General features: G+C 41.0%; 2 protein-coding genes and 1 long non-coding RNA gene across 5 annotated transcripts in view; 2 read left to right on the forward strand and 1 right to left on the reverse strand.

The window, feature by feature from the left end:
• Window positions 1-15,537, reverse strand: part of LOC145434897 (sushi, von Willebrand factor type A, EGF and pentraxin domain-containing protein 1-like) — a 221,150-nt gene that overhangs the window by 191,603 nt on the left and 14,010 nt on the right. For all 3 annotated transcript variants that reach the window (XM_080312126.1, XM_080312125.1, XM_080312124.1), the window contains exons 6-7: window positions 14,747-14,858; window positions 9,380-9,523 (exon numbers count right to left, since the gene is read on the reverse strand). In XM_080312126.1, coding sequence (XP_080168252.1) covers window positions 9,380-9,523; window positions 14,747-14,858 — 256 coding nt within the window. The remainder of the gene's footprint in view (window positions 1-9,379; window positions 9,524-14,746; window positions 14,859-15,537) is intronic.
• LOC145434910 (uncharacterized) lies at window positions 5,988-8,352 on the forward strand. Its single transcript, XM_080312141.1, has one exon. The coding sequence runs from the start codon at window positions 6,097-6,099 to the stop codon at window positions 7,432-7,434; it is 1,338 nt and encodes a 445-aa protein (XP_080168267.1). The 5' UTR covers window positions 5,988-6,096; the 3' UTR covers window positions 7,435-8,352.
• LOC145434933 (uncharacterized) lies at window positions 12,374-13,940 on the forward strand. The gene is made up of 2 exons (XR_013913641.1): window positions 12,374-12,783; window positions 13,776-13,940. It is a non-coding gene; the product is annotated as an uncharacterized LOC145434933 (long non-coding RNA).

Raw genomic sequence — 15,537 nt, forward strand, 5'->3', positions numbered from 1 at the left:
ATAGAAATACGACTAGTCATATAATCGTAAGAGCGAATGATCCGAAGGTTTGAATCCGGCCCGCGACGCAAGTTGAGTTTGGCACCCCATGTACTAGTGTATGCGTATTGTCCCGTGCATTTGCGGTTACTGTGGAGTGTGGACAGACTAATCCCAATTACTCTGGATGAGATGTGGTAATGGCTCATGTCGTCACGCATGACTAAGGTCCATGCTGTCAGAGACCGTGGTATCTAATTTTTGAACTCGCTATGAGTTGAAGGTGGTGGGGTTAGGCATATCATTCCTACGTTGCAGCTTAATCAATTATTCGAGTGGAAAACTCGTAAAGAAATGCATAATTCCAGTGAAAGGTGGTAACTGCCACACTCATATCATGAATTATAATTCGTCACACCAGACACCTGAGTGGAAAATCCAATCTTCGGGTACTGACGCTACGTTTCATTCTTGGGCTGACTTTGCCGTGAGCAATGGATGATCAAGTTGCTTGCCGTAAAGCGGAAGGCATAGCTCAACAAACAATGGGAACACGCAATCAATGCTGAAAGTCTAAGAACCGATGAGGTATCGTTAGCTTGGGCTGTGATTCGGCCACCGTGTTGGTTACATTGGAACTTAGTTGAACGTGACGTGGTGTACGTGATCTGTTTGCATGCGAAACAGAACACTTCGTCTCAGTTGCCAAGTTTTCGACAATAGATACGCCGACGCAGTGTACTCCGCCTCCATCTATTTTCTTAGCTGGTATTGTTGGTACTATGTCGGATATCAATGGATGTAGAGTTGCTACAGTGTGTCGATGAGAAGTTTGTGGGTGAGCGGACTAATATTGTGATTTCAGAATCGATAGTAACGAATTCTAAAAAGCACTAGTCGTTTATGCGATATTATACAACATAAAGTAGGTTAGGTAGTTGCATGGTGGCGGATGGGTAGCAGCGCCAGCACATACCCGATCGACAGATATAGGAAGAAAACATCGCTTTCAGGGAAATTGCAGCCCGATTATGGATCCGATTACTGACTATTTGGTTTCGTAAGGCAAAACATGAAGGGCGTCTGTAGCTCCTGCCGATTTTGGCGCACTATTCTACTGTATGACTTCGGGATTATATTCGCCACATGCTTGATTGGATTCTTGAATGGAATATTCAAGGTATAGCAATCATACGGTACACAGTCGAAATTGTAACGGTTCAAAGGCAGGTAGCTCGTTATGGACTGGTCAGAATGATTTTGTATCGGCGCAAAACTATATCATGATTTGTTAACGTACATTCGTACAATACTTCCCTGTAATTCACTATGTCCTTAAATGGATACGTTTGCTATTTCCCTCAAATTGACCTAGTTTTATCATTTGAACGCTCGGAAGCCTGACGGTAACCCGAGACCTGGCTTCGCGATATAATACTCTGAGGCCATTTTCTCATTATACCGGTGAATGCCGGTTGCCTTGTAAGTAGTAACATTCAACAAAAGGATCATGATCCCTACGAACGATGATAGATGATTGATAGCGGTCATATTCTCAAGACTATTTGTAGTGCGAGGGTATGTATAGTAATGTTGTTAGGTCACGGAATTTAGCGTCATTAACCCGCTATGCGTTAGTACAATTCACATCGGCGTCGCTTGCTTTTTTGGCGGAGTATAGTTTGCTTCTACGTCGCACTGTATCAGAAGTATCACCAGTGAAACCTGAAACATATCTAGTCAGGTTTACGGATTCAGGGCGAGGGTATCAACTTCTTGTAAGGAGATACAATCATTGCATTCATTTGGGTACCGATACATGTATCAGTACGTAGTACCTGTATCCAAAACTGAATCGTTAACTAAATGAATGCAAGACATGAGTTCTCGTGGAAGTTTAATGTAGTATTCTAACTAACCGATAATCCATTAATTAGTGGTTTGTGATAATTCATAGCTCTGAAACTGCGTCTATCTTTAAAATAATTTTCTAATGGTCATTCCTTATGTTGCGCCACATGGAATATGTGAATCTAATGTGGCGTAGGTTAGGAGAGGACACAACCCAGTTCATGTTCATCATGTACTATACCTATCATTAACACAGGTCAAGTACTGTTACCAGGATGTTTTGCAGAAGTTAGCTGAATATATTCGGTCTTATACTGCTTTATTTGAACTATAATTCGGTTAGACTACTAACTGAGTGGGATTTATAGCTTTAGTTGAATTACTTGATGCAATTCTGCATTACGACCTTGTCTCTTACCTCGCTTTGTAGTGGAAGTCAGGGTATCGATTCGGCTTTCATATAAATGGCTAAAGAACATACGGTTAGCAACAGATTTATGTTTGCTTGGTCCGTGCACGAAGCGAATCATGCATACTTCACAAACTGCTACTGTTTATCACGATTTCGTGATTATCTATGCATTTCCTGGTCATCACATAGGATTCACGACAATCTCTCCCGTAGTAGGCAACATACATATGAAAATTGTTTATCAAACGATATATCTATTAAATCTTCTAACTTGGATGGCTGTTAAAGATAACACCTTGACCAACTAGATCGGTCGGTCAACGTAAGGAACAATGCTCTTGGTTTAGTGGATTTCTACCGACCTACACAAACATTCCAGCATGTCGTAGCCTAGCGCACAAATCCATAACATCAGCGTCTGACGCGAGCAATTGTTGACCTCGCGTGACACCGCTCGTTAGTGTGAAGTAGTCTAATTGAATTACACAGGCTAAACTGCCAGCGCGATGGCCTACGATTTAAGCGTAGCGGGTTTGCTTTAATTTCATGCGATAAAACGGGTACATATCATTGGAAACTGTGTGCTTAGCCGTAGAGGGTGCAGCGAATACTATATATTTGAGTGCTGCACGAGCTTTACAGCAATGAAGTCAGAAAGAAGTTGGTGTTTATGCGAGTATCTGTGCAAGTGCGCAGTAGATTAGCAATATTATCATTACGGTAATTTTAAACCAGTCGAATTTTCATTCTCATTTATGGACATCAGACTCTTTGCGCTCTGTCATTGGCATTTCCTCATCAACACTCAGCCGCAAGATGATTGGTAATGTTCTACAACAGGCACACTAGCCACAGTTGAGTTGTATTGCATATGCTTGTAGTGTATAGAGATTGTCAACTAGAAACTTTTTCAGCTCTTCTAAATTATATTATACTCAGAATTATAGCTACACCTTTTTTCAAATCAGATTGGAATTAGAACTACTAAATTTGCAGAAACTTGGGGATTGAATTACATTCTAAAATAGAAAGAATAGCAACAAACATCATATCTATATCAGAGTTCCATCTCATAATCACGAGGATCGAAACAGTCTGAACATCGATCTTGGCTCGTATCGCATTATACAGCCCTCTTGTAGCGCTGTTACCTTTTTCAGAAGAAAAATAACCAATGAGCATGGATTCTGATTTTACGTTGGAAACCTATTTTTTAAGACGTTGCCTAATTTTGGCTCTAAAATCTTTGCAAATCAAGACTCCAAAATGAGACTTGACACGAAATCCACTTGTTTTGTTACAAAACATGTAACAAAACTTCTGCTGTTATTAATGACGAAGTGCGGTCGTAGATGCGGATTCAACCATGCAGGAAATACATCCAAGCTTCAGGCAGTAAGGTCTAATCTATTCAAGATTTGTATTTGACATAACGGACCACTACTGTCAGTTACTGTACGAACAGAACCAGTTATATTCTCGCGCCATTTTGGTTATTTAGACTCTACATTACTTGCGATGAATCCATCAAGCTATAGTCAACATAACGACAATAGTGGCCTGATAGTTCACTAATATTTGATGCTGAAACATCAAAAGCTACAACTTCATCGCGCATCCAGACGTAGATGGCCGTGCTTCGTATACATATTTGCAATAATAGTAATGTGAGCAAGGTAGAACATGTTAGCATTACACAGTGTCATATCAATGTTTCAGAACTCGCTTTTGACACGTCATAGCTTAAATACAATGCAATACACGGTCATTGGTCAATGGTCATCTTTGTGCCGTAGGTGGTATAGACAGGGTTGCCATCGACATGGACCAAAAAATAAGGACAGTAGAAAAATTAGATGAGCATGAAAAAGCGTTTTTGTACATACCCCGTATTTATACCAGCCGTGGCATATCACATTCCATAATTTTCGCCAGAAACAATCTGCTCCAAAAATCCTTGTAATTAGACAGTGCTTCATGGATCTGACGACAGCTCAGGTCTAAGTGTACCTTTACTCAGGCCGAAACAGCACGTCGTCAGCCCCCCCCCCCCCACAAAAAAACGTTGGTCTTGCCCCCCTCATAGGGTGATAAACCACACTTTTTCGCCTAATGTGATTAGAGGCGTCAAACATGATGGAATAAGGCCGTACACCAAGTTTAGACAAAATTATTTTTTGAAAGTATGGAGCTAGACTCCAGTAACAATGCTTGTAGTCTTGGTCCTGGCCGAAGAAAACTTATTTGCGATATTGGAATCAGGGAATATTTCTTTGAACAAATTGCAACATACTTGCGATGTGCAATCGTTGGTGAGGAAGGACTGCTGGTGTTTTACAGTATGGAATGCCCAGGTACCCTATTCAGCAGCTTCCTTGTACTCTGTGGTCGTTGGTGCTGATCGACTGGTGGAAAAATTATTCATCGACTGGCTCAAATTAATGGCTGGCTGTGTACTGCTAAAATGACGTCCGCTTCGGTAGCTTGGTACAGCCGAAACTGATATACCACCACTCACTGCCCTAGCTATGTCACCACTTAAAAGTCAAATCCTGTAGAGCCGGGCGGGCAACATACGGCCCGCGAAGGGATTTTGTCCGGCCCGCGGACAGTTTGGCTTCAAAGTTACATTGCTGTCGCTAAAATACATTCATTAAATACGATTTATTCTTTGTATATATATGAATAAATGGGTGAATAATGTATCAAGTCAGCAATCCGGCCCGCCTACTGGAGAAGTTGCCCGCCCCTGCTGGCTGCTGTAGAGTATACGTCACGAGAGTTCCTTTCATTAATGATGTCATAAAATCTCGACGCAAAAGCATAATTGGAGATTATTATGCAGCAGAGATACCAGACGAAAACGATCGAAGTTCTGTAGTGGTTGAAAATAAGACAAACTAAGGACGCAAGTCTAAAATAAGGACATATCTTAGAAATAAGGACAGCTGAGTTTTCTAAGACGTGACCCTCAAAAATAAGGACAAATCTTAGAAATAAGGACGGTTTGGCAACCCTGGGTATAGGCAATGGTCAGTAGGCTGACGAACTATTTCTAGTTTTACGGGTTGCTTAAGTGTTAGGCCTATTTGGAATATAAATTCTTACACTTTAGATTTTAAGATGTATAAGATACTGTTGGGAAGATGCCACCAATTTAAAGTGTCATTACTCATTAGTAGGGCAAGTTTTTGTTGCATTAAAATTGTGAGAAAGTTGCATTTATTGTTAACAAAAGTATCATTAGGAAGTTGTATTCATGCACATTTTTTAAAATTATTAGGTTATGTATACTCGAAAAGTGTCGGTGTATAACGCAACAGCTCCCATACTATTCTATTATTGCGCCCCTGAAATGCTGACTGGTGTATTTCATAAGGCTAAGATTCCAAGATCAAATACTACTTGGATGGGGTTGTTGAACTCCTAGCAAATTAAAGAGAATAGGACCCTACTAGAAATGGTTTATTAGTTTGTTTTTGAAGTCACTCCTGTACATTTAGTGCAATGCCTGCAGAGTTGCGGCAAAAATTCCATGTTGCATTTTGCAACTTGCTACCTCAGATTAACTGATTGCAGGTTTCGACCCATCGACCAAATTTGGTTGTTAAAACTGGTTGCTTGACTACTTCATACCTTTCGTTTTCTATTTGCGCTTGAAGTATAGTTTGAGCGTTTCAGGAAAATCGATGCTTGTCATTGAGTACTTGAGTAGGCATTTACGCCGTTAGGTGTGAGTGGTATATGTTGTAGAAATTTACGATTGAGCTACTTTTGTTTTAGCAGAATAATAAATCACTCTAGCTTTCTGTCAATGTTTTCGCTTGCATGGACCGTATGACGGTGAAACTCTCATGGAAAATGTCACATCGATCCGGTTCGCAGAGACGGATCTCAGGCGTACCTTCGCGACTTCAAACTTCGGCACATTATACAACGGCAGGATCCTGTGGATCGGCTGTCAAACTGCGCTCTGCGTTATGACAATGTCCCTTTCTTACATCATATGCTGCCTAGCGCGGTACGCGGAAAGATTGTACAGAGCCACGAGCAACACGAGAAAATACGCTGCTCAGGCTTCCATCGAAAGAATAACGAATACTTGCGACGATATAAACAGCAACGCGAACTTCTCACTCAAGTCGAGGAACAAACACCGGCGGATCATGGTCTATATATGTCTCTTGGCGTCGGTAGCGACCCTCATCAAATTTCTCTTGGATCAATTTGCTTTCTTTTACGCGTGGAAAGCACGCAATGACGCTGTTTGCGAAATAGTTTACGATGTCACGAATAACGCACTGTTTTCTGTAGCTTTTTTGTCGGTTTTCTCGTTCTTATGGATGAAACAGTGGGTTTTGTACCGAGACCCGGCCGTGATAGGCATTTTGTACGATAAAAGACTCGTTTTATTTAGTAACATATTCGGACCGGTGGTGCTACTAATTGGCGTGGCGAATACGATAATGAACTTAGTTCCGACGCGGTTCAAAGCCGGTTATTCGTACGCCGAGCCTAACGATATACAATCCCTTATAAACGATGATACTTACATCGGATGCGTGTCTACTTACACCTATTTCGACGATGATCAAGTGTTCGCCTTGATGTCGTACGTAGTAATAACAGCCATATTCCAAATCACGCTGGTGATATTGTTTCTATACCCGTTTTTACGCCAGAAAATGGACTTGAGGAAACTGTCAAACAGGCGAAGAAGAGCGTCCAGGAAAATGACATCAGGAACGCAAGGCTCGATGTTACGTGATCCAGAACGTACAACCAAAACTGATTCGCATTGTGACGACATGAATGAAAATTCGTCATCGTCGTCGAGGCATGACACCGACACGAGCTCGGCTCATGATTTATACGCGGCTAAAATGTTCACGCCGTCCAAAGAAGCTATGCGCCCCATTAAACGGGCCATTATATGCTCCTCCGTATGTGTGGTGACTGACTTAACGTTATTCTCTATTTTCGCGTCGTTAGGCAAAGGCACCCCGCTCATTCTGATGTCACTCGCGCAGGACATTGACGTTTTCGCGAACATCATCTGTTTGGTGATGACTTACAACTCGTGGCGGTGTATACTATTTCCACTATGCATGAGCACCACCGTCGATATTAAGACTCAGACCTTGAAAAAGGTGGTGAGAAAATCGTTTAATAACAACAGCTCATCCGTATGAAGGTATCATTATCATGTATTTCACATCGTCATCAAATTTTATTATGGTAAGGTTTGATCGTAAAGCTCGTAACAACCACCGAACAAACACTGACTGGAAAAGAGGAAAAGAAACCAAATCAAAATATTGAGCATACCGTTCTCTGTATATGCTACTGGCCTACTGTGTCCGCGTCATGTGGCCGTTTTCAGAAGCCGCACCTCCAGTACACCTCAGAGCTCAATGTAATGCACACTGCGCAGTGCACAGCTTTAAAGAAACGCTTCCAATTTATCGCTATAGCCCTCTCTGATACCTTTTGTAGTAATCTCAGCGGTGTCAGCACAATCCATAAACTAGGAGTACGTTTCATGATGACATATTTTCATGTCAGGCACGTCTATTTGTTTATTATTCCGTGGCCGGCAATATAGACAAAAGTGGCCTAATACGAAGCCTCTCGCCATACACAGTAATCCAAGAATACAGGGCTGTTAAATTTCCAATCCGAATTCAATCATATGTCACTCAGCGCACGCTAGCCATCAGGTTCATTTTGCATTAGATACTGTGCGTCACCTGGGTATTGAACATAATGCACCTTTGGCGATTCCTATCTTGCTTACGATCAATCTTGCTATATCGGCGACTGTTTGTACCATCGATCAATTTTTATGCGTAGATTAATACACAAATATATATCATGCAATTTTTGCGTAAGGTTTCGGGTATCGACAGAAAGTTTTCATTTTTGGAAATTTCCTTGACACCCATAAAACACGGCAACGCATCTTGTGTTACTGTCATGCGTTCAATGCACTTTAGCATTTCTCTTTTTATACCTCTCCTACGATTTTATTTGTATATCCCCTTTGTTATTTTGATGTTGTTGACATGCAATAATTCAATAATAAATTATTTTTACACGTCCTCCACGAGATCTTGAGGCGACATACTTCTGTTTGCGATACGTAGCAGCAAATACATGTGATATGAATCTTTAGTGCTATCGGCACATCATGTATATTCCAGTAATTTGGAGGGTGTAATCGGTTCTTGTTTCCACGGGATTATCTGTGTTTTTAATTTCTGAAATTACTATCAAACGGCAGTCAGATGGACCGTTTATTCAACTATGAATCCCTTCGATCACGGAATGCGTTACAGTGAACTATAAAATGAACCGCTGAAGTATCAAGCTAGCAAGTGCATGGCATGGCAGACAGATTAGTGATTGTATCTGCCAAATATTGTCCAATGTATATGCCGCGAAGCTATTCCTCGCATATTAGGGTCACGAGAAACGTGACGTCGTTAGATACAGATATTAATTAGCAGGCAACGCAATCCAGAGGTTTGCTGGAATGCTTCACACGTTTCTCTGCTTCGATCTTGCGACGTTACTGCTAACTTACGAGCTATCTGACGAATGACAATCAACAGTTCTATTCCGGCTGTAGACAGAACATGGGCCCGCGGAGCGGTCATTCAACAACTCAAATGTATAAGGGTATCACGATGCCGGACTATGTGTACATTGTACAACAATGTGACGGAAATACTGCACAGGGAGACGTCCACACTTGGTGCTGTTTAGCATTCGCCAATGCCGACCGATTTAGTACTAAGTGTGACATATCCGGAACTAATGCTGCCCAACTCGGACTTCGTTGTGTAACCGGCAGATACTAATGAAACGTGGTGATACGAGTCCAAGAACTGACCTGGTGCTAAATAGTCGAAGTGCCGAAACACGATTTTACCACCCTGCACATTAAAAACAACCTTTAGAAAACGGCGATTATATTCACTACTTTTGAACCGTCAGGTAATAATGCTGGTATTATTCGAAATATGACATCACCCACAACATCCACATGCGTAATCCAATCGCGCCCCAACACCTCGCTGGGTAGTTTTCGAAAAAGCGATCACGCGTTTTGTTAATTCCATTTAGTTATCCTACCTGAATGCAGGGCCCTTCTGGCAACCATCTCGAATTCGTTGAACGAATTCAATATGAAGGTATGGTTCTCAGCCGGATCCGAGGCGATAGAGTTTAGTTCTCTCTTGTCTCCGTTTATGATTCCAAACGTGAATAATTCGACATCTGAAACAATAAGTTACGATGTTATATTTTGTGATTTGAATAGACTTGGATTGAAGAGTAAATATTTGAACACCGGAGTCAATTGAACGTCGTTGATCTTTGACATTCTGCGGTCAGGTAGGTGATTAAGATGACAATCTAGTTCACTGCCATTTCAACCTCATGTCACAGCATGAACCAATGATTCCTAACCCTTTTATAATCGTAGCCCGATTTCCGGTATAAAAATATTCCGCGTCCCATCTCCTGCCCTGATCGAAATATAGAAAACATTCATGTCTGTGTGACGTAATAGCGAAAAGGCATGGCGGCTTTTCAAGGGCATATCACAGTGCTTTTTGAGCTCCATTCGTACTTTTTTTTTTGAAAAATAATTTCATTCGCACCAGTCAGCCGAAATTTAGTACACGAAAAGAAAATGAAGAAACTTATCACTTTTGTATTCGATGAGCTTCTTGGAAGTACAAAGCTTCATTATTTTGCTTGCGCCGCTGGAAGATTCATATTCTCACAAAATACAGCAACTGCAAACTTACAAACGCTGTCCATTCATTCTTTAGGATGCATAACAATGCCCGTAAACGACTGATAACTAGGCTACAGTTAGCCTAAATTTAATAGTAGCCCAGAAATACATGATAATAATGTTCTGCGGCACGCAGTGTCTTTTGCTGATAAAATGCGGCCCGTTATACAAGGGAAGTTGAGAACCGATGTCGGGAACCTTTTTTGACCAAAGAGCCATATTGGTCCAAAATTTTCAATTGTAACTTCAAAAGAGCCATACATGTCAATCAACTGTTACGTCACAATTGACCATCCATGACGTATTCGTAGCACTAATTGACTAATATATGGGATTCGTAGTGTGCGCTATATTTTTCTGCCTGCGTGGGTAGGCGGAGCCAAACATGATCACTACCAATTCGCAATTGCGCAGTGCTGACACGGTCTCCGCGCACAGAAAATCGAAGCTGCACACACAAAAAACGAGGTAATGACCATATTTAGTCGTTGCGCACTGTTGTCAAAAGGACCGCGTAGTGAGCTGGTTAGTGCGCGCAGACTCGTAAAAAACTAGAACAGTGGTTCTCAACCTGTAGTATAGATACGCCGATGCATGGCACGCATGCAGTAACCCAATCGGTACCTGATCTGAGTTTACGAAATACCATATTTTACATTTGATACCGATAAACTAGCTCTGTGGTTGCGTCTATGCGTGTAAATGAGCTTATGTCCCATGGGGGGCGTGAAAGCACCTGAAGAGGGCACGAAGAAGCGGGGAACTGATAAAGTTTTCGCGCTCTGCGCGATTTACCTCCAATTCAAGCGTGTTTCTCTATATACAGACCGAATTTCATATTTTTGAATTCTCTCATCAACAGCCATAACCTTCCGCGCCATCAAACAATCATATTGGGGTTGCTAGCATCCCTGTTGGATTTTGTGATATGACGATAAGGGGGGCGCGAAATTTTTCACTATCATAAAGGGGGGCGTGTCTAAAAAAGGTTGAGAACCACTGAACTAGAGGGAGCATTAGTCACTACATCATTATATTCCCACCATGTGATACGTCAGCGGCGTGGGGTTAGGGGAGACAAATGAGGCACTGCCTCAGATGTCGTCAGGGATGAGTGAAGGAAAATTGTGAACCCTTCAATGGTTATTGTTATCGTCTATTGATGTTTATGAATGACTAGATCTTAAACATTTTTATTCACAGAATTTTCAAATTTATTGTTCGAAAATAAAGCGCGACAGGAGATGTAAGGCTTAGACGGGGCGCAGACTGGCCAAGCCTCACCTGTGACAGCGCAACCCATCGTATAGCTTAGAATTTATAATCACTGATATTAATCAGATGTAATTGTCGCGCTGATTTTGAAAATCCAAGTATTGATGACCTTTTAAAATATATGGTTATGCGTTAGCGTTACACACCTACACTCTTAGAAATATTCGTAGATTTACCCAAATTATACCGGTAAATTTGTCCCGTCAGTTATATTAACGGTAAATGCCCGTTAAATTAATATACGGGCATGTCAAAAGTAAATTTACTTGTTTTTAAAGGAAAAAAAATTACAGATTAAGTTAGTAGAAGCAATTTACGGGATAGCCAGTATTTCAGATTTACTTTTTGATTTGTAAAAGCAATTTACTGGATAATCAGTATTCCGGATTTACTTTTGCATTCGTAAAAGCGATTTACTGGATAATCTTTATTTGCAACATTGCTATTGCACTTACAATTGGATCATTTTACACGCTTACGGTTTTATTATGGACATATATATGTGATTTTCGTCATTACATCATGTTTCAATTGTCAAGCAAATTACGACATAGATGGCCGTGCTGAATGCTAATCGGTGAATGGTATCCGAACATTTGGGCATTGCAGATACCATCGTTTATATCGATTTATAAATAGTATCCTTTGCGACATCAAGGTCTAGCAATAGTAGCATGCCAAGCGAATTTGGTATGTTATGTAGTTTTACTGCAGGTATGAACTTTTGTGTAATTATCTGCTGGACCAGTTCTGCCACCATTGTCGACTCCTTAACGCATGTATGATGCAAACTATATATCGAAACAGTGGAGCTGGCGTATAGCCGCCATGCTCCTTTGCCATTGCGACGAGAGTAGTATACGTCCTAACGTCCTTTACCTTTTTCCTGCGAATGGCCTTATGAATTGTTTGATCATGAATTCGTAGCTGCTCGAGCGAACAGTACACTATGACGTCATACATATTCCAGACATAGCGGCGTCACTCGTCAGACATATCAGAGCCTGAGCAGTGAGCACGTGCAGCTGAATGTTCTGAGAGAGGTATAATATCGACGCGATGCGTTGCTGTAAGATATTGACGGTTTCGAAGCCACAGCTTAACTTTAGCTTTAGAATATCGCAGGTTTTGATAGCAGATATTGTAGGTATAGCAGTATCCGAGCTCAAACCTGACAAGTTATTTTCAGTCCTGTTTCTGAAGACGTATCTATTTTCGTTACAGTTTAATGGTGAACAGAAGCTATGGCTTATAAGAATGTATTACATTTTCTGACATTGAACTACACGGAAATGGAAGCGTTATGGTATTATGAATCATGACGTCGAATGATTATGTGATAGGAAGGGATCATTTCGCCTCTCGCTTCTAGCACGGTGGCGTGCGAAATACATCGGACGTGCGATGCAAAGGAATATTGCCAGAAAAGTTTGCAATCACGCTGGAAAAGATGATTCAGGTACGAAGTCCTAGGCCAGGGGCATCAAACTCAACTTGCGTCGCTGGCCGGATTCAATCTTTCAAACCGCTCGCGGGCCGGATCAGTCAAATCTTTCCAAAATGTTACGGTACCTCAAAACGCCCGCCCTTACTTTTCTCTTGAATAGTTTATTATCAATCCTGTATACATGTTGGTTCATGATCATATCACATGGATATATTCTAGCGGTACCTTTACTCGCAAACAACGGAGTTTTGGCAAAAATTGAAAGATTGATCGCTTGAATTCAACCGCTAAAACACTGACTCCAACGACGGAATAAGCTGACATATTTGTATGCTCCATTTGTTTTATTCGTAATCTGCCGTTAACTCGACGTATGAGCTTAGGAACGCAAGTGATTTAATTGTAAACGCAGACGTTAGAATTGGGCTCATTCGGGTTTCTCTGTCTGTCTGGGGCCTTTGAGTAGAAGTGATACAGCAGTGCGATGTGCGACCAAATATATTTGAATTGTATTTTTTGTAACTATTATATTCTCCATGCGACCTGCATATAACAGTTTCTTTTTCACTTCACGAATAACTACTTTTTGTCTCGTTTTTCATAAAAATCTGAACTCAGTGTGCACTTTTTGGAGTTTTGGGAATTGGATGTCAGTATCACCAACTTGTTCCTGATGATGACTAGAGTAAAACCATAACACCACTGTCGGATAATTATATTACGGCCTATGATCTTGACATTTGTGGCCTTGCGGGAAGTATTTCTTACAATAATATCTCAACATTTGTTAGAAAATGTGCTGGGTAATACAGGGATTTTTCAAACTACTCAGAATTGCTTCGCAAGCCGCATGCGGCCTGTGGTCCGTATGTTCGACACCCCTATCCTAGGCCATCATTATTCGAGAAATTGACAAGAATATGAAAAGTCGCAGTATGTCATACTACAGCGTCTCAAAGTTTCCAAATTGTAACTGTGTTGATGACTGCATAATTTTTGTTTAGATTATAGAAGAACCTACAAAAGAGCATGGCCCAAAGTACAGTCCTTCAACTGCTGCTGAAGTTTTGATGACTGATGATCTCCACAAGAATGACTGGATTTTTGTCACTATCCACACTTACTTTTTTTAACGTGTTCCCGCAACAAATAAACCTGATTCAAATTTACTGGTCTCAGGAACGTAAAACTGCTGCAAGGGACCAGACGAGTATATTGATATTACAGCAGATTTCTGTTACCTTTCGTTACGGAAATTTTCCGTAAAATTTTCTACGGTCAGCATATGTAAAATCATATTACTAGGAGAGCTATATCGAATTTACTGTTCTCATCAGCGTAAAACTGCTGCACTGGACCAGACCAGTAACTTGGTACTACAGCCGTTTTCCGTAACGTCAGGTAACGGGAATTTTCCGTAGAAATTTTAACAGTCAGTCTTTGTAAAAATAAATTACAGTCAATATTATTTACGGGAAAATATTTTCCAAATTTACCGGTCTCAGAGTCGTAAAACTGCTGCCAGGACCAGACCAGTAATTTGGCATAGAATATTTTTAACAGTGTACATTTTGATGGCAGTGCTAGAAAGCTACTAACTAATCAAGAAAATGGATAGCGCTTCCACGATATCTAGGCGCGATGGTGGGTAGGTCTATTCTGCGTTTGGTGTTAGCCGCCGGTGCGACAACAACTTAAATGTGGGGATTTTTAAAAGATGGTGGTCCTACCCCTATCTCACGACCTAGATACCCTACAGCCTTGAATTCTCAAAGACCACGAGAATAATTATTCTCGCCGCTGTGAAAATTTACTAACAAGTTGCTGGAATATTGATAAATTGGGTGCAAAATTAAAATTTCTCAAAGAGCCATATCCTATACCCAAAAGAGCCATATGGCTCGCGAGCCATAGGTTCCCGACCACTGCCCTAAAAGGTTGTATTCTAAAACACGAACGGATTTTTATTACTCACTGTGCCGTTTCAAGGTAGTGGCTATCGGGATAGGGTTGCCTCCGTTGGAATATCCATCCGTGATGAGAAAAACCGCTTTCTTGGAGTCCTCCCGTGCGTTCTGCAGAATGTGCTAAAGCAAAAAAATAAGATCAATTAACACGCATGGCCGGTAGCGTACTCCTCGTCTTTATTAATCAATCAAGATATGCATAATATCAGTATTTGGGGGATTTTAATTGAACTTTTTGTTACGCATGTTCGCCTCGCACTGACTCCTTTTCGAATTGGGATGGGATTCTCAATTTAAGGTTGGCTGCTCCGATTTCAATTTGGATTGAGAAGTATCAAATTTGATTTATCAGCCGGATTTTGAGAAACGATTTTTCTGGCCTGGATTTTAATTTGAACACTGAATTCCTAGTAATCCTGGAATTTCATGCTCTTTTGGGATGCAAACGCAAAATACGGTTTAGGAATTTAAAACAATACAACCTCCCGTATCCGCATCACAAGATGAATGGGTATCAAATAGCAATGGTGTAACACGAGTACAGGGCTGGGCATTGCGATTGGAGTACTAGAATCTGAATGGAGTATCAATTGTATTGATTCGAGCCGAATAGTGACGACATTTTCGAGTATCGAAAACATATTCTTCTTGTCCCTAAAATATATTTTGTCAATAAAAATTATCGTTCTGACACTTTCTTCCTACCGCAGAAGCCATGAAACCTCGTGGGTTTTACCACAACGTTCAAGACTTGTAGTACGAAATGCACATTTTGTAGCGATATATCAGTGAAATTTTG

The sequence above is a fragment of the Botryllus schlosseri genome, chromosome 3, assembly GCF_051294905.1.
Source record: "Botryllus schlosseri isolate E-star chromosome 3, Bs_hap1, whole genome shotgun sequence".
Lineage (NCBI taxonomy): Eukaryota > Metazoa > Chordata > Ascidiacea > Stolidobranchia > Styelidae > Botryllus > Botryllus schlosseri.

Excerpts from the sequence above, each read along its gene's own strand:
- LOC145434910 (XM_080312141.1), top strand. The coding sequence starts at position 6,097 with ATGGAAAATGTCACATCGATCCGGTTCGCAGAGACGGATCTCAGGCGT.